Source organism: Nannobrachium achirus (genome assembly GCF_963921795.1).
Source record: "Nannobrachium achirus genome assembly, chromosome: 5".
In the NCBI taxonomy this organism is placed as follows: domain Eukaryota; kingdom Metazoa; phylum Chordata; class Actinopteri; order Myctophiformes; family Myctophidae; genus Nannobrachium; species Nannobrachium achirus.
Window position 1 is genome coordinate 39,894,511 of NC_137814.1, and position 21,675 is coordinate 39,916,185.

The 21,675-nt window shown below is 43.3% G+C and overlaps 1 protein-coding gene across 1 annotated transcript in view; it reads left to right on the forward strand.

Moving 5' to 3' along the window:
• LOC308285062 (uncharacterized protein) overlaps positions 1-21,675 on the forward strand; it is a gene marked incomplete at both ends in the record, with an annotated part of 30,445 nt that overhangs the window by 6,563 nt on the left and 2,207 nt on the right. Inside the window, 2 exons of the mRNA XM_080725780.1 lie at positions 4,102-4,194; positions 6,235-6,362. Of these exons, the coding sequence (XP_080581906.1) occupies positions 4,102-4,194; positions 6,235-6,362 (221 nt within the window). The remainder of the gene's footprint in view (positions 1-4,101; positions 4,195-6,234; positions 6,363-21,675) is intronic.

Here is a 21,675-nt window from a genome sequence, read left to right on the forward strand (position 1 = left end):
CGGAATACAAGCCAACAGTAAAGAGAGGAGAGGATTTTAGTTAATTATTTTCATTTCCATTTCATCGCTGTTGGGCAGAAACCTTTTATCTCCATTATGATTTATTTTTTCATAAATTAATGGCTTATTTCATACTTTGTCATATGACAGCATCATGCCAAAGTAGTGAACATAGCTGTTCTACAAGCTATCACCTACATGACATGTGTTAGAATGTATTGTGTAGATCTGCAATTTTTGCTACTTTTGAAACGGTTCACTTCCAATGATATACCCAAAATAGGGACACACGGTTGAAATTCTCTGTTTTATAAATATTTAAACAATAATAAAAAGTATTAACAACAGCTTGTGACTAATAACTACATCGGATCCGGTGGAGCACAGGTTATTTTTTCCATTTGCTGAAAACTAATTGTTTTGGACATGCACGGTTTCCGCCCGATAGCAATGATTTTACTACTCCAGTGTTAACAATATATTTTTGATGTTGTGAATTTCAATCTGTCATACTGGAGAACTAGATCTATTCCCTCAACACATGACGTATCTGGAAAACAAGCATTGCATTGCGATGCAACCAGTTGAAACACTGTCATCACAATGACTTTATTTAAGTAGTGATTTATCAGACTGAATATGATTATTTATTTATTTTGATATGAAAATATGATGCCTGTATTTTGAGTCATATTTAAGTTTAGTTACAGTATTATTTTATTGATCCCTATGGGCAACCCATTTGAACCATCCTAAATTTTAGGAGGAGTGGGCAGTGCCTTAGAGGGCACTACCAGGAGTAAGGTCCTAACATGTATCTTTTGGTGTGGGAAGAGACTGCAGTACCCATGAACGGAACACCCATGTGAACATCATGCAAACTCACACACAGTAAGGCCACTGTCGGGTTCGAACCCAGGACCAACTTGTAGATCTGTTATTTTCCCTGAATGCTCGCCCCATAACAGGGATCGTAGGGTTCATGTTAACAGGCAACTCATTCTCAAGTTACTTGTCATTCTCTTGCACCATTTATTTTTCTCCTTTACCCCCCTCGCACCGCCTCCCTTGCCCCCAGTGTTATTGAGCTCATCCCAATCGTTTGATGGTACATGCTGGCATGTCGCACACCTCGGCTGTGTACATTACTGCCCTGCTGGACTGGCTTGCGTATTATTTTTAGCTCAGCGGCAGAGAGTGAGGGATCCTCCCTGGGTTTTGTCTGTGCCGCAGTGTAGGAGAGAGCCTGCCGAGGAGAGGGAGAGCAGCTGTTTGCCCAGTCTTTTGTCCTCTGCAGGGCCCCAGTGTTTGCCCTGCAGGGAGTGCCTCAGCAGGAGGGCCCTTCTGTGTGTTGCGGACAGTGGCGTCACACCAAATTCTGGGCCCTGGGTACAAGGATTCACTGCGGGCCCCCCATGAATGTTAACTATTGAAAAATAGCAGATATACAAGCTCACAGCGCGGCACCGAGTGCCGCGCTGCGAGCTTGTATATCTGCTATTTTTGAAAAATCGTGAAAATGTGTGCAAGAAACCTATGTCAAGGACCCCCACGATGATATGTATTTGGCCATGGACCCCGATCTCAAAATATTTAGTTCTAGGGACCCCCAGAAGCAAAATTTGAGTTAGAAATGTTCGCTTAAAAAATACATATATTCAAGATTTTCACAAATTTTTCACAACTTTTCAAAAATAGCAGATCTACAAGCTCTGTGAGCTTGTATATCTGCTATTTTTCAATAGATAAAGTTATTAGGGCCCCTCCACCTTGGGCCCCAGTAACTCAGTCCCACTTTCCTACCCCTTGTGACGCCCCTGGCTGGGGTTGCCAGGGTAGGTGGGTGGAGTGGTTAGTCGGAGGCAGCGCGCAGTAAAATCCGGAGTGTTCGTTTAACTCTGAGAGTTTTAAGAACTGACCCCATAAAAGAGTCAAACAAACCCTCCAGATTTTCCATTTGTGCTGCTCTCTCCATGCACACAGTTGAGGAATCCCCTTCTCACCCATGCATCATTTTGACAGTTGACTTGGTGACACGGTTGGTCAGAGAGAGGCAAGGGCATGAGTGTGCAAAGATCAAAGAGGGTAGCAAACAACATGCATGCAATGTGTATGCTTTTTGCATTTGCAAGTCTGTCTGAGTGGATGCATGTTTATGCATTTCTGCAAGTGTGTGTTTAGTGCAAGAGCCTGTGTGTGTGTGTGTGTGTGTGTGTGTGTGTGTGTGTGTGTGTGTGTGTGTGTGTGTGTGTGTGTGTGTGTGTGTGTGTGTGTGTGTGTGTGTGTGTGTGTGTGTGTGTGTGCGCGCGCGCGTGAAATGTCTGCTTGTGTTTGCCTACATGTGGAATGCAGTAAAGAATTTTCAAATTTATGAGAAGTGGATGTGTAAACAACAGTGAGAGGGATGTTACCACATTCTAAACTCTAAAGCATTACTGGATCATCTGCGCATTTACACAGCAGGCGAACACAGAAAGCCCCACCAAACTAAACTATACAGTCCTATATGACAATCTGCTGTGTGCCCTTCCTCCCTCCGCGGGAACAAAAAGACATTCGAGCTATGTGAATGTGAATGGATGGACCAGAAAGAATCTCTGCGCTGTGAACAGCGCCGAACAGCGCGCTCTGGTTTCAGTGTTTCTGACAGACAGAGAGAGAGCGGCGTGGTGTTCTTACGCATAGCCTCCAGTCCTATGAGGTATTGTTTAGTCGCTGTGAGCCTGCATGTGAGGTGGACTCCCAAGAAGACCCCGGAGGAGAAAGAAAGTGTCTCTGATAACTGGATATGTTAGTCCAAAGAACGACACCTTCACCACAATAAGAGGACCGTTTGGAGACGCGGACTAACTGCGCGCAAGTTGTGACGCACGGAGTTACTTGTAATGTTCCTTAATTTGACTGGCGGAAGTTTGGATTTCTTTTTAAAAGCTGAACTTCAAATCAAGACTTACGACCCGGACATAATAATACGAAAGGAAGAAAAAAAGAACTAACAAACAAAAACAATCTTTACTGTGATATTTGATTTATGAAATAAGCAAACAGCCGGACCATTACTACCAATCTCTCTTGGGAGCTTTTGATATTCTGCTCAAGCGTGGAATAACTTTATCCTGAACGAAAGTTTATGATAAGTCATGACTCGTTTACCCATTAGTCTAATTATGCAGATTGCTTGGGGCAAGACTGAACATGTTTCTGGAGGTAAGCTGATCTGGAACGTCATGCTGAGAAACTGGCTTGATTGCATTCTATATGGTTAGAATATGAATCACAGGATGTAAACACGTGTGTCAAAACATTGTGATTTGTAATAAGCTTTAGTTTTATAGCTGTGTCTGCCTCCCTTTCTCCCTCTCTCTCCCATTCACCGTTTTATGTCGTTGATGTCATTCGACATATTTAAAACACCCTAAAAGAGGGCTATAGGGCTGAAGTTGTTCGTGTGGGTTTTGTAATAATGATCAAAATCTATACAAAGTAACTAGTTTTCAAAGAATTTTAGTGGATTAAAAACAATATTTAGATCCGAGATGTAGGCTACTGGAATAAGTAAAATATTGGAAATTGGAAATACTCAAGTAAAGTAGGCCTACAGATACCTAAAATTGTACAGTACAATTTTTAGGTAGGCTATATGTACTTTACTCAAGTACAATTTGTACTTGAGTACAGTATTTGAGTAAATGTACTCTTTACACCACTGATAAAACAGCCTAAAATATGTAGCCTGCCTACTAGGCTACTATGCAAACTCATAAAATGCGTGGCCCGGTTAGCTTTGTAGGCCCACGCAGGCAAAGATGAACATGTTGACATGTAGGCCTACCACAATTGTTTGTGGTAATTAACCTACGCATATCTCTCTGTTTCTGCAGGGTGCTGATATTTTGCGCCGAGCCAAGACAAGACAGGAGGATTTTCTGGAGAGGAGAGAGAACAGATTTTGGCCGCCAAATAGAGGAGGGAGGAGGCGCTTTCTGCGGTGAACCTAAAGTCTTTCTGTAGGTTTCCTTTTTTTCCATGTGCCGTTCAACCAAAGAGGATACAGATTCCCCTGAGAATTCTGGACGTGTTGGAATGATGTTTCTGTAAAAGGATTGCTGCTCACAGCCCACAGCCACCACGCTGGTTCTCTGGAGCTCGCCAGAGACGCGCGCTCAGACGGGACCGCTGCGCACGGGACAACAGGTAACAACACACACTGCGTTTATTCTGGATCATTCAACAATGTCTTTTACAGTCTTTACATCGACTCAACTCAATGCGATAATGAAAGGGAATTTCGCATTTCACTCGTGCTATATAGCATTATGTGGAAGATGAAATACAAATAATTTGGTGACCCTTCTTTCCTCTTTACTTGTGCGTAATTGTACCAAGTTGCTATGACTTGATTGATTGAATACTTTATTAGCAGTGGTTCTCAAACTTTTTCATGTCCAGGACCTCCAAATTGACCCTTATTAGCCCGCAGACCCACATTTGAAAACTGCCAGGGAGTGCAGGGACCCCCATTAGAGGAGATTTTACGGCTCTATAACAGTGATTCTCAAGCATTTTAATTTCAAGGACCCCCAGTTTGACATGCATTAGGTTAGTACAGACCTCCATTTAATGGCATTTATTTATATCTCTGGGACCCCAATTTATATAGTAAAAATCTATGTTAATTTAACTCTGAGAGTGTACAAATGGAACCAATGGTCCATTTGGTTCCTAAATATCATTTAGCTGGGGACCCCCTGGAACTCCCTCAAGGACCCTTGGGGGTCCCCACACCCCACTTTGAGAACCAGTGTGCTATACATTATGGAAGATGAAAATACAAATAAGCTGCTTTTTGGTGGTGACCCTGCTTGTGCGTTGCTATGACTAAGCAACTTACTGCTCTGAGTTGTCATTAGTCATGACTCTTGTCTTTTGTGTTTGCCAACAATCCAGGGGACCATATGATGTATTATTTTCTCATTTGCAGCTTTTGACAAGCTCTAAAGCTCTTTGCTCTCCTAAAGCCGGCTGCTTTCAGGTGCGCTTGTCTGTTTGGGTCAGTCAGTGTGACAAAGATTTGTCATAGGTGATCTGCAGTCTCTAATATGTGTGTTTACAGTATGCCGTTGTATTGGGTGTCTGGTCATTGTTATATTTTATTTTATTATTCACTTCTACATATTTCATGCTTTCTCCTTTTTGCTTAAAAGCGTCAACTTTGTCTAAATTAATAGCCTATAGCATCTGAAAATGTAATTCAATGTAATGAAAAACGTGTGTGTGTGTGTGTGTGTGTGTGTGTGTGTGTGTGTGTGTGTGTGTGTGTGTGTGTGTGTGTGTGTGTGTGTGTGTGTGTGTGTGTGTGTGTGTGTGTGTGTGTCCTCATTACTGAAAAAGAAACTTAGCAGAGGTATGACCTCTGCTCCGGTGGGCTGCAAATCTAGATATCAAAGTCTTCATGCACATAGGCCTACCACGCACGCGCAGTGTGCGCGCGCGCGTGCGCACACACACACACACACACCCTCTCTCTGCCTCTCTCGCTCTCTCTTTCTGACAGACACAAACACACTACCTCTGTGGGGATTAGAGCAGATTAAGCATTTTAGGTGGTCTATAATTATATAATTTCAATGTCTAGGATACGTTTAGATGTACATTTTATGGTGAGATATGGATACTGCTGATATCATCAAGTTTACTTATTACAAATATTTTGTCTGGATTGTTTCTGAGATTTGGATGGCACACTCATTATGTTGACTGTGAAGGGTCTCTGTGTACTGTCAATGACACAATGAGTCACTAATTGACTCACTTTCACTCACTGACTCACTCACTCCCTCCCTCACATACCTCTACTCACTCACTCACTCACTCACTCACTCACTCACTCACTCACTCACTCACTCACTCACTCGGCCATGCACTCGCATATGAACAATCTCTCACACACGCTTGGACATAATTGAAGCAATATATTCATGGGTTTAAGACTATACTTTGATGTGCGACCGCGTTCCCTAACAGAGATTTTCAACTCTTGCTTTTCTCTTAATTCTATCTCAAATGTTAGTTTTGGTGCCTTTTCTGAGATATCTTTCATGTTTCCACCAAGCCATATATTTACTGAACACCCGCTAAGGGCCTAAAATGTAATCAAATCCTCCGCTCTCCAGCTGGCATTCATATTGATATCACCTGATGTGTAACAGGGATATACGTCTCTCCAGAACTCAGGTGGTCAGAGGTTGAACATGAGAGCAGGCACTTCTACCTTTGGTATCTCACACCCCGCCGCCAGGCCGCCACTACTTTCACTTCCTTCGGTCAAAGGTCAGCGGGTCAGTGGGCCTGTCAGGGGTCAGGTACACTGGACCAGCGTGCTCTCCTTCACAGCAGCCTCCCAATGTGTGGTCTGGTTTTGTTTTAAAAGGCATGTGGCTTTTATGAGAAGCAGTATACGTGCACTGTCGTTATGTGGGCTACAGTCCTTGTTTGTGCTTGGATTGTTTTTATGACCTTTTTGTATCTATTATTCCTCACCATTAGTCGTATTTACTTGAACTCACCCAGTCCTTGTGTTATGATGCCAAGACTAATGACACACTTTAAATAAATGGCTTTATAAACTCATTTCACAAGTCCCTATATGAGTCTTTAGTTCCAGATACAGTGGGTGCAGGTGGGAGTCGGTATGAAGCAGCCGTACTGTAGATATAACTAGTCGATCCAAAATAAGATAAGAAGGCTCGACAATTACGAATCCATTCTCCCTAATGGTTTCTGGCTACTTACAGAGCTGCACGTTGAGGTGCCGCATGCAGTGACCTGGTCACCTTGTCATTTAACACCGTCTCCAGCTTGAGTCACCATCCTTGCTATATGAGACATCTTATGAATGAAGACCCTGATCGCTGGAGAGTCCCTTCCCAAGGCATTCCTTCAGTCTCCTCCAAGAGGACACACATACAGGACGGGACACACTTCAATTTCTGCTTCATCTGCTTCATCACATTAATCCTGGTGTCTCTATAACTAAACATTTTCAAAATTATTATTCTTTTATTTTATATAATAGGGTTGCAGATATCCAAGCTCAAAATCTGTCACGATGGAAGCTTGTAGGTCGGATATTCACTATTAGTCATCGAAGAGGGCTCAAGTGGTAAAGCCCCCGCTACTACACATTTTCAGTAATGTTCTCTGAGAAGTGGTCTGTGACAAAGTCTGTTTTCCATATCAATTTGGGTGACACAGCCTAATTTAGGCTAAACGCCAGTGAAAACTTTCATAATATGTGTCTGTCTAGAGTCTAGACTGTCTTTGTGGAAGGTACTGTAACAGTGCATGGATTGTTGTGTCTCGGAGACTGCTTGACAATTGCCTCGGACTTCAACTTTGTAACATCACTCTGACTGTTTCGTATAAGGCAGAGTATACGGTGAGAGAGATTTATTATGCAAGCGTGGAGTGCCACAGGGCTAAATTCAATCTGGAAGTGCTTAAAATACGCGGTGAGCCACGCTGAGCCCTCCAGGGCAAATTGGGGGGAGGCATGATCTGACAAAAAGGAATTTCAAATTTGTTAGATGTATTTTTTTAGGCAAATGCTTCCCATGCCCATTCTGTTTTGTTTTTCTTTCGTCTTAAGTATATTGCTTTGTAGTACTGTGGAGACAATTCCGTGTGAGTGTGCCAAATGGAATTATTATTCTGGCGGTAAACGTCTTGTCTTAATTTGTTTGTTGTCGGGGAGTACTTTCCCTCACTTGGAATTCAAAGAGCTAAATTTAGAACAAAGAGGTTCTTAATACTTAAAACCACTGATGAAACATAAAGTGAACTCCTGTCTTTATCACAAGATCTCCCTCGTCTAAAAAACACAAGCAAAACACTTTTTGCTCTCCAAACACAGAAGAATGTTAACTATAGCCTTTCTTGTAGTTTAACATTTGTGTCTGCGGGAACTATTCTTTTGATACAATAAGCTGTATTCTTCGAAAATTAGCGACTCAGATCCATTAATCATGGCCTCGGGGGCCTGCTTTGAACTATTGGGCCAGGTCATTAGACTGGGCCGGTCTGGACCACAGACGGGCGACGCGGAAACACTTTGGAGGGCGCTGGTTCATCCAGACACAAGACACACTAATGGCCTGTGTGTGTGTGTGTGTGTGTGTGTGTGTGTGTGTGTGTGTGTGTGTGTGTGTGTGTGTGTGTGTGTGTGTGTGTGTGCGTGCGTGCGTGCGTGCGTGCGTGCGTGCGTGCGTGCGTGCGTGCGTGCGTGCGTGCGTGCGTGCGTGCGTGCGTGCGTGCGTGCGTGCGTGCGTGCGTGCGTGCGTGCGTGCGTGCGTGCGTGCGTGCGTGCGTGCGTGCGTGCGTGCGTGCGTGCGTGCGTGCGTGCGTGCGTGCGTGCGTGCGTGCGTGCGTGCGCGCGCGCGCAGAGAGATGACCAGCTTTCCTTAGTTTGAAGACATAACATGGGAACGGAGAAAGGAAAAGTCGAGATGATGAGAGGATAGAGATATGTGTTTGTATATACATCATATGTGTGTGTGACGGGTGGGGGGAGGCTAACCTCTGTAGGAGAAGAAAGACAACAGTGTGCGACTGTGTGTGTGTGTGTGAGAGTGTGAGAGTGTGCGCGCGTGGGCATGCGTGCGTGTGTGCATGTGTATGTACACAATCACATTTTAGCTTTTCTTTTTAATTGTTTCTCTCCCACTCTGTGTACACGTCTGCTCCATTCTGTTTGGAGACACCCTGACCCTCTGCTCAGCACAATGTGTTCCCATTTAAGGTGAGGCTCACCCACACGCTCTGTGTGTGTGTGTGTGTGTGTGTGTGTGTGTGTGTGTGTGTGTGTGTGTGTGTGTGTGTGTGTGTGTGTGTGTGTGTGTGTGTGTGTGCGTGCGTGTGCGTGTGCGTGTGCGTGTGCGTGTGTGTGTGTGTGCGCGCGCGTGTGTCTCACTCTTCAAACCAAGTTAATCAGCTTGGAATTTGCCTCATTATAATCACAGACACTGGAATAAAGTGAAAGCGGAGTGAAACGGTGAGAACGTGCAGGCAAGACCGGTAGTGTTTACAGGGTTGTTCGTTAACCCACAGCAGGTGAGGGGCGATTAAGGCTAATTTATACTTTGACTTATGGCCACGTAGAACACCGAAAAGGGTGCATTTTAAACAAAAGAAAAATTTGACAAATTATGAAAATCTGTAATTTTAGGTTCTCAACCTGTGGGTCCTCAAATTATTTTGGGGGGTCCCCAGATGATAAGCTTACACAAGGCGTTGTGAGTATGTAGATCTGCTATTTTCACTATAGAACCGTGTTATACAAAATGTAATGCCTCAACTCTTAGTGCTCGTCAGGGTAGGGGGGTCCCCACTGAGTTAAAATATGATTATTTTGGGGGTCGCGGCCTGAAAACGTTGAAAACCACTGAGCTAGGTGGTCATACAAATCAAGTATGAATTACTTTTAAGATCATGGCGTTTCCCCAGTGAACCAACCGGCGAAGACGGCCCTAGATGCTACGATGGTCATGGGAAACCTGCGCGGTACAGTTGGATAATGTTGTCCTATCTAATTTCCTTGAATGGGTCACAAGACAACCTCATAATACTGTGAATGATGGCTCTGCGATAATTGGTGCCAGGTTCACATCACCCAAACTTTTCCAGTGACCCCCACGGCCTTAATCTTGCAGAGTCCATTGTGAATTGTGCGCGTTACAGCTCATGTGGAAAATCCGGCCGCAATTATGTTTCTTTACCATCCTAGAACAAGGGGAATGTTCAGACGTGGGCAAAGGTATCCCTCGCTCTCTTTCTGTCTCCCTCTGTCAGCATCACTTTGGTGTTAGCGCAAGGTTAAGGCATCAGTCATAGATTAAACGGGTTATGTCTCTCTAAAAGGCATATTTCATCGTACCTTTTACCTTTTTTCCCTTGACCTTACGGGCCCACGGATCTGATGGCTCATGGTAACACACCACAGAGGGAGCCCTGTGCAGGACAGATCGTTCAAACCCTCATGTGTAGAGGTGTTAATCCAGGGCTTTTAAACTTCAAACAATTACCCCACTGAAAGTATATCCTTTATCCTGCTAAAGAGCCATTAGCTGGACCTGGTCCCTTTGGTCTAGAGAGAACCCGGCAACGCAGGGTCAGTGGTGTAGTTCATTATCACGTTTATCACCAAGCATTCAAGCAACGGTGCTTCGCTCTAGCAGGCGTTTATGACATCCACTTCAGACTACACCTCGTCCAGTATGTGCTATTCTAGAATCAGGTAACATGCTTCTACTCCATTTGCTATTTGACTCCACTGGATATTTAATATAGTGTGTAAATAAATCTGATTTATTTTATATTGTAATCTATATTGTAAAAACATATATGATATGATCTGAACATATATTGTTCAGATCATAAAAGAAGACACAGATGTGTCTGTTAGGATAAAAATATTTTCCTTTTCTCTATCTTGATTTTTATTCTATAGGCCAGACAGTGATTCTTCTAAACATCATAATACAATGTTTACTTTGGAATGAAAAAATACATCCTAGGCCAGTGGTTTTCAAAAATGTTCATGTCAAGGACTCCAAAATGTATATGTTTTTATTGCCGTTCACGCTCATCTGAAAATCATTTCATTCAAAGACCCCCATAATTTAGTTTACAAAATTCTATATTCCCCATTTTCAAGATTTTTCAAACAAATTAAAAAATAGCAGATCTGCAAGCTTACAATGATGCATCATTGACATGTTGTGACCTTGCAATTTGGCTATTTTCCAATAGCTGAAGAATAGACCTTTTTCCAGGGTGTTGGCACACAGCCGCACACACACATTCTGTAGATGCCGCTTGACACCGCAGTTATGGTTGCCGTTCGGAGAAATCGCTCTATAAAACAAGGTTAAACTGGTTAAAGTGATTTTTATGCTTACTTAACACATTTAAAGCAACACGTGAGCTTGTAGGCCGACTATTTTAGAAATTAAAAACATATATTTTTTTGTTTTACTTTTGAAAAGTTTTGTCCAAAATAGGAACTCCAGGGTGAGTGAAAGGATCAATGTCATCAAAAGGTCAAATGTCTGACTGTACCTCTTTACATTTCTGACTGATGAAGTATTTAATCAATCAATCAATCAAAAAGTAAAATAACGGCAGACATATCGGTCAGGCTTTAATCCAAGGCTTTCGGAGAAAAGGCAGTGGTTCTCTGCCCCCAGAATCACAAGATCTCCCTCGTCTAAAAACACAAGCAAAACACTTTTTGCCCCCAGACTTCACTGAGGTTTGGAATATTCCTCACCCACATAGAAAGTCTCCTTGGAACTACATAATTATTGAAACCGAACATCCAGCTAGCACCTGTCTCGTACCAACCGCAGGTCTTTTTTTTTCAAGCAACAACATTTCAAAATCAAACCCAGGCCATTAGTCATGTTGCCTTTTGCTATTCAAACTCTGTATCTTGTCTAACGTGGTTGATGTTGCGTGCTACAGTATATTCTCCTGGTATGGAGACACTCCTTAGATCAAGCACCCCCACTTTGACACTTCTCAGCTGATGGAATGTTTTACATCCAGCACATTCAACCCTCAGGCCTGCGTTGATCTGCTCAACATGAATGGCCATGTAACAACCATGTAACAAGCATGACCACTTACAGCTTCTCTCTTCCTGGCATTAGGGTTAGGCTTCCACGCCTATATGTTTGATTCTCCCTGGAGAACTGCAGCCACCTACACTCACTGAATAAGGTCATCCAGACCTCCTCTCCTCTCCTCTCCTCTCCTCTCCTCTCCTCTCCTCTCCTCTCCTCTCCTCTCCTCTCCATCTCCTCCACCATCTCTATCTCCATCTCCTTCAGGGGATGTGGTGTCCACACCTCTGATTACCCCTGATCCCTGTGTGCGTATGTCTACCTCTGCACGTGTTGGAGAGTGAAAGAGAGATGTGTGCATTTAAGTGTGTGTGTGCATTTAAGTGTGTGTGTGTGTGTGTGTGTGTGTGTGTGTGTGTGTGTGTGTGTGTGTGTGTGTGTGTGTGTGTGTGTGTGTGTGTGTGTGTGTGTGTGTGTGTGTGTGTGTGTGTGTGTGTGTGCGTGCGCACGCTTGCGTACTCATCATAGCTGTGGGGCCTAGCTATGCATGTATCTGAACTGAGACGTGGGACTGGCTATCTGTTTCTCATTTTCTGGTTCTCAGTTGGGCTGGTTTTCCAGCACTGACAGGCCTCCTAAAGAGTGGAAACTGGCATTAACGACCAATTACATCCTGCCTGCCTGCCAGGGATTAGGGGATTACAGACAGGCTGAGGTCCCCCCCCCCCCCCCCCCCCGCCCTACTCTCTCTCTCTCTCTCTCTCTCTCTCTCTCTCTCTCTCTCTCTCTCTCTCTCTCTCTCTCTCTCTCTCTCTCTCTCGCTCTCTCTCTCTTTCACTTTCTTCCTCTCTCTTCCTCTCTCGCACATACACACACACACACACACACACACACACACACACACACACACACACACACACACACACACACACACACACACACTATTTGTTAATTGCTATCATTTTCATTTAATCATCCACTCATTCCCTGTCTTTGTGTCTGTTGCACCTTTGCATCCTCTGCCCTATAAGTGCTCTCTGTTGTCGTTTATTCTTTGCCCTGTCTCGTGTTCATTCTCCCTCCGCTTTTTCTTGTCTCTCTCACTTTAAAATTAACATTTTGGAGTTAGGAGGTTTCGGCCAGACAGCAGAGATATATTGTGTTATTTTATTCTCATAGCCTGTATTCTTCCTCTTTGGTTTTCAATAAAGTATGATGGAACTTACATTTCAGTCATAATCACAATAGGCGGCTTGTGAGACATGCTATATGATAGCACGTTTAAACCACTTGCACTCTCCTCAAGTGTAACAGGAGACAGTTTGAGGCTGTCAATTGCATAAAGGACCATACCCCGCCAGTAGATCATTGTTCACAGTTAAGCCATATATCATACATAAACACAAACAGACCATTGTTTGTTTACATTTCTTCCATCGTCAGTAAAATGTCACATCATTACACGGTTAATAAGTAAGTCATGGATGTTTGAATTTAGTAAATCAATATTCTCCAAGAATGTCAGCAGCAGACATGTCAAATAAATGTGTGCTTTGAAAAGTATTAAAACACAACAAATCATCTGCTGCGTTGCTCACCCACCTTTATGTCTTATAGCTCAGGTACTTACCATAACGGATAGATATCCTGCACCATGTGTAAATATGTAGATCATTTATTTTTATATTTTATCTCTCTCCCCTTGCCCCCCTTTTTCTTTTTCCCTTTCGCTTATGAAAATAACAAAAACGCTTGCAAGGAAAAAGAATTCACCCAGCACTGTTTTACACCTGTAAACCTGTGATGTTACAATACAGTTGATTCTTATTCTGATTCTGAACAAATTAACACTGAAATAATATACATATAGTACGAGAATTTAGTGTTGGATTGCCTACTGTTACTGTATGTATATCAAGGAAGTCTGTGCAAGTCGATTTTACCCTACAACTAGAAGCAGTGCTCTTCCGAGCACAGGTCTCCACCAGGTCAGGCATGTAATGTGTTTTACATAAGTCGGCCTCCTGATGGCGCTATAAAAGGCTGATGTAAAAAATGCAGGGAAAAGGTTTTACCTTGGCCTCTAAGGAGTGCGCATACAAAGTTTGACACTAATTGGTGGAGTTATAGGTGAAAACATGAATCGGCCTGTTATAGCGCCACCATGAGGCTGATTTGTTTTTTCTTAAGTGGCATTTATTCCTCTGCCTATTGGGAATGTGCATGCACAATTTCACCAAAATCGCACACTGCGTTCAGGATTTCAGGCATTTTATTCAAAACTGACCAATCCTGCAAACTTGCGCCACCATGAGGCTGATTTGATTTTTCTTAAGTGGCATTTATTCCTCTGCCTATTGGGAATGTGCATGCACAATTTCACCAAAATCGCACACTGCGTTCAGGATTTCAGGCATTTTATTCAAAACTGACCAATCCTGCAAACTTTGAAAGCCAGTTTTAGCCAATCAGGATGGAATATGGAAAATCTGACACATCCATGTCGATCACATGACTGTAGAGATACTGTCTACTGATCTACGTGAATTTTGGACAAAATCTGTAGGAGTACTGGCAAAAGTTAGTTTTGCAAAAGTCGGCCTCCTGGTGGCGCTAGAACAGGCCCATGTGAAATATTTGGGGCAGAGGTTCTGAATTGGTGTCGAGGGAGTGCGTGTGCACAGTTTGGCAGCGACCGGGCCAACGGCGCCGGAGATTAGCTGGTAACGGACAAACGGACGGACGGACGGACGGACGCACGGACGCACTCTCCCACGGACGCACTCTCCCTCAGCCTTCGGCTGGTGGAGACAATGAATGGAGTCCACTGTATGCTTTGACCACTTAAAGTGCCATAGTTTTGTACTTTTGTCATGTGTCTATGAGGTTGACAGTATTTCATTAGACCCCCTGGTGTGGTTCTTATGAGCAATTATGTATTCCCTTTGTATTTTGGATTTCTTCCTGGAGGTTGACACCTTGTGGGTCAAAAGTGCCAATCCAAAAACAGTGAGTAAATGACATCATATAATCATCCCCTCCCCTTTTAGCATACACCCAACACTGTGGCTAACGTCAGCTGGGTCACCACCCACCTGAACAACCAGGCATACTTAATGAACTGGTGGGTGAGGCCACCTAAAAACTTAATTTTAACTCTTTCTGTACACATTTTTTGGAAGAAATCTTCCTCCTAGAATGATAATAATATATATGATCAGAATGTATACAATATACTGTACTTCAGTTGACAGGGGTCCCACGGGGGTCTATACCGGGTCCCCTCCTTTTTTCCCATCTGATGTTTTAGCGGAATATTTGCGTATCACAACATGCCCAGAATAGGGATGCTAGGGTTGCTGTGGTTCAGAGATTTTTTTTACGGAAGCCCATTTACTGAATAACATTTTAAAGGTCTAAATTGTGAGTCAGAAACGCTCACAATTCAGGCCTTTAAAATGTTATACAGTTTGAGACTTTGGGCTGTATGCTGATCGTCTTAAGCTCTTATGCCTTAACTTAAAGGCCTGTCCATACTGTCTCCAATCACCCAACCTTTGTTCGGAGAGTTCCGACTTTCCGACGCGCAGCTTCCAAACTCTAATTTGGGGTAATTCTTTTCAGAAGATGCGATTAACGTCATTTTGTAGTTGAACCGGACCTTTCCGACGAAAGGTTCAGTGGTCGGTGACAGCTAGGACAGGCCTTTAAATGAAGGCATAAAGGTCTTTGCACACTGCTGCGTTTTTCGGGCCGAATATCGGAGTAAATTTCGGAGCGCGTGAATAAAAAAATCAACCTCGCGTTATGTCAATCACGTTTGCACACTGCCGCCGGTTTCGTATTTATTTTCGGACCAGGGTTGATTTTATCCGATTTTCGCAGTGTCGCCTCAGACTGCCTTGCTCTCTCTCTCTTTCCCCTCTCTCTCCCTGGCCTCTGGATTTCGGATTTCCAAAACGCAACGAAAACACGCAGTGCAGTGTGCAACCACCTTAAGAGCTGGTATTTAAAACAACCAAAATAGAGCCCTTTGTCTCAGAGTATTTTTTTTCCCCACAGTTGTCTATCTCTAAGTCTAGTGGTATTTCTGAAAAATGTGATTGTTAGAGGCATTTTGGGGTAAAAGTTGGTAACCAGTCTATTTTACACAATTCAAGGGTGCTGAATCTGAAAAAAATGGTTACCAAGCAAAATTTTGAGTTTTTGACCTTCTAATTTGCATAACAAAATAGCTGCAGAATTGTCAATTTTAAACTATTTCTTCAAGGGATATTTCACTTTCAAAAAATCTTTAGTAATTTTATCGTCTAATAAAGCTTTTGGGAACACCCAGGACAGTTTTTGAGTTGTTTGATTCAGTTTAGATTTAGATATTTGATATTCATTTTATCAGACACGCCCCCTTCCTATACAAACCCATTGTAACTTCAAACTCCATTTTAACCATGATAGATTTAATGAGAACACCCGTCCTTTTTCCTGGTGACTCCTGATATGCTCCTAATACGTGAGCAGGTTATGTTTTGTCAATAACATTTTTCATTTATCTTTAATAAGTTCTTAATTGTATTTTATTTCTTTCATTTTCCCAAATAATTATAGAAAATAAACTAAAAAGGTTATCAAAAGAACACTACCTGTTTGTGTATTAGAAGGGCATCAGGAGTTACCAGAAAAAAGAATGGGTGTTTTCATTGAATCTATCATGGTTAAAATGTTTTATTTTTATTTAAAAGAGATATTTCACTTAAATACAAAAACATTTTAACCATGATAGATTCAATGAAAACACCCATCCTTTTTTTCTGGTGACTCCTGACGCCCTCTTAATACACGAACAGGCAGTGTTTTTCGATAACTTTTTTAGTTTATTTTTAATAATTATTTGGGAAAATGAAAAATAAATAAATACAAAAAATAAATGATTAAAAAGAAATGAAAGGAGTTATCGAAAGAACACAACCTGCTCACGTATTAGGAGGGCGTCAGGAGTCACCAGAAAAAAAGGACGGGTGTTTTCATTAAATCTATCATGGTTAAAATGGAGTTTGAAGTTACAATGGGTTTGTATAGCAGGGGTTTTCAAAGTGGGTGACGAGGCACCCTGGGGTGCCGTGAAGGCGGTCCAGGGGTGCCGTGAGATCATTTGATAATATTTTTGTATTCATTTAAAACTTAAAGTACAAAGTTATTTTCTGTCAGTTCTAACCAAAATGGCTATTAAATCAACATTTTCCTCGCAACATAATCACTAAAATATCGTCAATGTCAGGCAGAAACCTCTGTCGCACAAAACTAGTGAAAACAGCCGATCTATAAAGCACACAACGCCTTGCGATGCGAGGCGTTGTGTGCTTGTAGATCTGCTGTTTTCACTAGTTTAGTACATTTTATAGATGATAAATACAAAACGAACGGTTTTGGACATGTCCACCCGACAACGACGATATGCTATAAATATAAGGTGCTGGGAGTGAAAATTATAATGTAGGGGTGCCTCGGATTAAAACAATATTTATGGGGCGCCCTGAGACAAAAAAGTTTGGGAAACCCTGTTGTATAGGAAGGGGGCGTGTCTGATACAATGAATATCAAATATCTAAATATAAACTGAATCAAGCAACTCAAAAACTGTCCTGGGTGTTCCCAAAAGCTTTATTATATGATAAAATAATGAAACGTTTTTTGAAAGAGAAATATTGCTTGAATAAATAGTTCAAAATGTACAATTCGGTAGCCACTTTGTTATGCAAATTAGAAGGTCAAAAACTCAAAATTTTGATTGGTAACCAGGTGCACCCCTGAATTATGTAAAATGGCCTGGTTACCCACTTTTACCCCCAAATGCCTCTAACCTGCTTATAGAAGGCCTTTTTTCAGAATTTCCGCCTGACTATTCTGAATGTTGAGATATAAAGTCAGAATTGCGAGAACACACACACACACACACACACACACACACACACACACACACACACACACACACACGCACACACACGCACACACACACACACACACACACACACACACACACACACACACACACACACACAGTATAGAGCCCATGGGGGGAAACCATGTGAGGTATATATATCAATATCGCCGGTCTTCCAGGGTTTCTTTCCAGTGTCTGGTAGTGATCAGCAGGGCTCTGTTTTCTACCTCTCTCTCCTGCATCTCCTCTTTCAGCACAGGTGTCTTTTATTGAGGCAGTGGTGATTTAGTGGCCCGCTGCAATCAGGCTGTGTGGTAGTGACAGGTAAAGGCTGGGGGTCACAACACCTCACATACACACACACACACATGCGCACGTATGGTGTGTACATACACACATGCGCACGTGCACGCGCGCACACACACACACACACACACACACACACACACACACACACACACACACACACACACACACACAACACGTACAGTGCATGCACTTGTGTATACACACACAGATTCATGCCCTTGTGCATGCATATACAGTACTGAAACACATAATATACTGTATATATATTGTCACAATATACTGTATATATATTGTGTGTGTACACATTTTGTGCATGTGCACTCATACACGCAATCATAGGCCTACAGGTACATGCCAAAAAAGCAACACACACTTATACACACACACGCACGCATATGCACACATGCTAGAGAACAGAACCCCTCTAATGGGAGACCATTATCACAGAGCATTCTGCGCAGATTGGCTCTTAGAGCGTGGGGAGCTGAGAGTTACAGTATATGTGAGAAGTTTCATTCAGACAGGGCTATAGGCCAGAGCTGTAGTCTGGGGATGTAACCCTATAGCCACCTGACTCACTGCCAATAACCAGAAACACATTCATGTTCATCTGGACAGATCCTATCATAGAGGTTTGTCTCCATTGGAAATAGTTCTGATAATGTGTTGGGGTGGAGTACTATTCAGAATGAATGTCAAGAGAATTACCTTCTGGTTGCGGGGCGATGGGTGATGTGCAATGACGGCTACTCTGGAGTTGAAACTGGACAATACTTAGGTCTGGTAGGATGAGGATATCATAGAACTCCAGGAAAAGTAAATGTTCTCAGTTTCATTATACACTGCAGTAACACACTGTTACTGCTGTTTTATGGTTTTATGTATTTAGCCTGTTTTTAACAACATATACTGGGTTGAATGGGTTTCCCAAGGTACTTTAGTTATGGTGTGCTTTAACAGCGAATGACAGCCTGGTATTTTTTCCAGAAGTGCGTTATTTGTCTTTAACGACCCGGCAACTATTGCCGATAGCAGGCCAAGAGGCCATAGTCGAAAAAACATGACAATATTTTGTCTTTTGGACGACATCGTCCGGCGATAGCCAATCAAATTCATGTGTTGCTTTGTTTACCCAATGGCTGACGTACGGTAATAACAGCAGGAACGCCCACTAGGAGATTTGGAGTCTGATGACTGCGGCTGAGACCCACTGTTCGCCCGCTGTTAAAATGTACCATTAGTCTGTTCCTTTTTACCCTAAACACCAAATCTCTCCACCGGAAATAGCCTATCTACAAGCTCACAGCGGATTGCATGACAACGTGTTTTAAGCATGTAGATCTGCTTCTTTTGCCAATGTTCACCCCTAGAATTGGGACTCTGCGGTTCAAATGTTCCAAGGCTTATGGCTTGTTGTTGTACACAGAGCAGCAGCAGCAGCAGGAGGAGAACATGCTGCGGAGACAGGAGTCTGGCTCCTGCCCTCTGTCTGGTAGAGGGGCTTACTTTGTTAACTAGCTGCAAACAACAAGGAGTGTGTACAGCACCAACAACACAAATGGAGGACGACAAGAAGTCCTGTTGCAGACATCCACGTTGATGAGCAAGCCAAAGTCTTTAATCAGCAGAGTAAGGAACAAACAAATGCTCGCCGCTCTAAACACACACAGACACTTACAGGCACACATACACACACACGCACACACAGACAGACGCACATGCATGCACACAGCCACACACCACTGCTCTTGAGGTCTGGAGGTCCTCAAGAACCATGAGCTAGTCTGCTGCTAGCCCAGCTCCATCAGTCCCGCCCCATCCACCCTCCAGACTCTCTTTCTCTCCACATTATCCGCTCTTTCTCTCCTCCATCCACCCCTCCACTCCTCCCCACTCTGCTGCAGGCGGGTTGGAGGCGTTGAGGCTGTAAACAGCTTCAGAGCAGTGGGGTGAAATGAACCAGCAGACAGAGCCGCTGTAGACACCCAGCGGACAGGGCTAAAGAAGGGCTAAACACTCCCAGCTGTGGCATTATGGGGCTCGCAACAACATCCCTCCTGGGACCCAGAGAGGGGATCTGTGCTGGAGGAAGGCCTGCCCGGCACCTCTCTAGATCACTGCAAAACACCCTTCTGCTGTAGCTCGCACTGGGATTTGGTTTTAAATCAGGTTAAAGACGCATAGAGGGAGAGTACATCAACAGTGTATAATATACTGTCAATCTAGATTATAGTTCTTCCTGATTCCTTCCTCTCTCTCACACACGCACGCACGCACGCACGCACGCACGCACGCACGCACGCACGCACGCACGCACGCACGCACGCACATACACACACACACACACACACACACACACACACACACACACACACACACACACACACACACACACACACACACACACACACACACACACACACTGTTTGATTCCATTATTACATTGTCAGGTTTACAGACACATAAGGGCTGATTTGGATCCTAACTATCAATAATTTCACTGGAGACCCCCTGGAACCCTCTCGATGACCCCTGAGGGTCACATTGAGAACCACTGGGTTAGATGATTGTTGTACTGAACCTGGCATACCTGAGTTTACATACCTTACTGTGGACATTCAGTTCAGCTGTTCTGCATCGAGACTATCTCCAGTATCTTAACGAGTTGACAGATGACTGTTTATGTAACTGTCATGTTTGTTTTCCCATTGGCACTACTTTTATTCTATACTGTGTTGCATGTCATGTTCCAGAGATTTCTTGGTATCTGTAATGCAATGCTTCGCTTCGTTGATGTTTTGCGAAACTATGTTGTGTTTTCACGGCAGCTGAACTGGAATAGGTTTTTGTGACATTTTTGTGCCGGGAGACTCATTCTTTATAATGTGATTTCTTTTGGGTTTATCGAGCGTGCGTTTCAACACGTGTCAACCTGTGCAAAACGTACCGTATCTTGATGTATTGATTATAGTATATGATCATTCATATTCTGGGGCCGGACACATTTGCACAAGTCACTCATTGAATATTGCATATTTGCTTCACACCGTTTTGAAATCGTTTGAAGAGGTTCTGCGCTATCAGTGCAGGATGGATGCATGGCTGCTGGACTCCAGTGATGGATGGTTATTGCTGTAATATACATACATACACATAATTGACCTGATAGCACCTGATGTTATGACCTGCAGCGACCTTCACGTCTTGGGTGCCTGGGAAAGAACTTTTTGACCTCAGGCTATGGGGACGTGTGGCACACTGCACGTATATAAACATCTCCATCCATAACACGTCTTATCAGCGCTCCTGCATCTCTGTGGTTTTTGTCCCGTGGACCTCCATGAAGTGCTCTCGCAATGCCTGGTTGCCCTTCCCTCCACCTCCTCCACAGAAATAGCCCAAAAGAATGCCTTTGACAGGTATATCCCAGAGGCTGCCTTTTGTAACCGTGCCACGGCTGTTGTTCGGATGTATGAAACCGACAAGCTGACACTGGCCACACTAACTGGCAGCAAACACTGGCCTTTTTTACTGAAGCAACAAACACGCCGTCCTCGGGCATGGAGGACGTGATTTATGTGTCGGCTTGTTTAGGGGCCCCAGAGGGCTGTTTTTTTTACATTATAGGGACTATTGTGAATGTATAGATATCATATCACCCGCATTTTGTGCTTTTTAGTTTATGTTATCCTTTTCAGAGTGAGTTCTGGGAAGGGGACAATTGACACAGTGAGGCCTTGTTCACTTTATTCTTAATCCGATCTCTCTCTGTCTGTGTGTGTGCCTCTCTCTCTCTCTCTCTCTCTC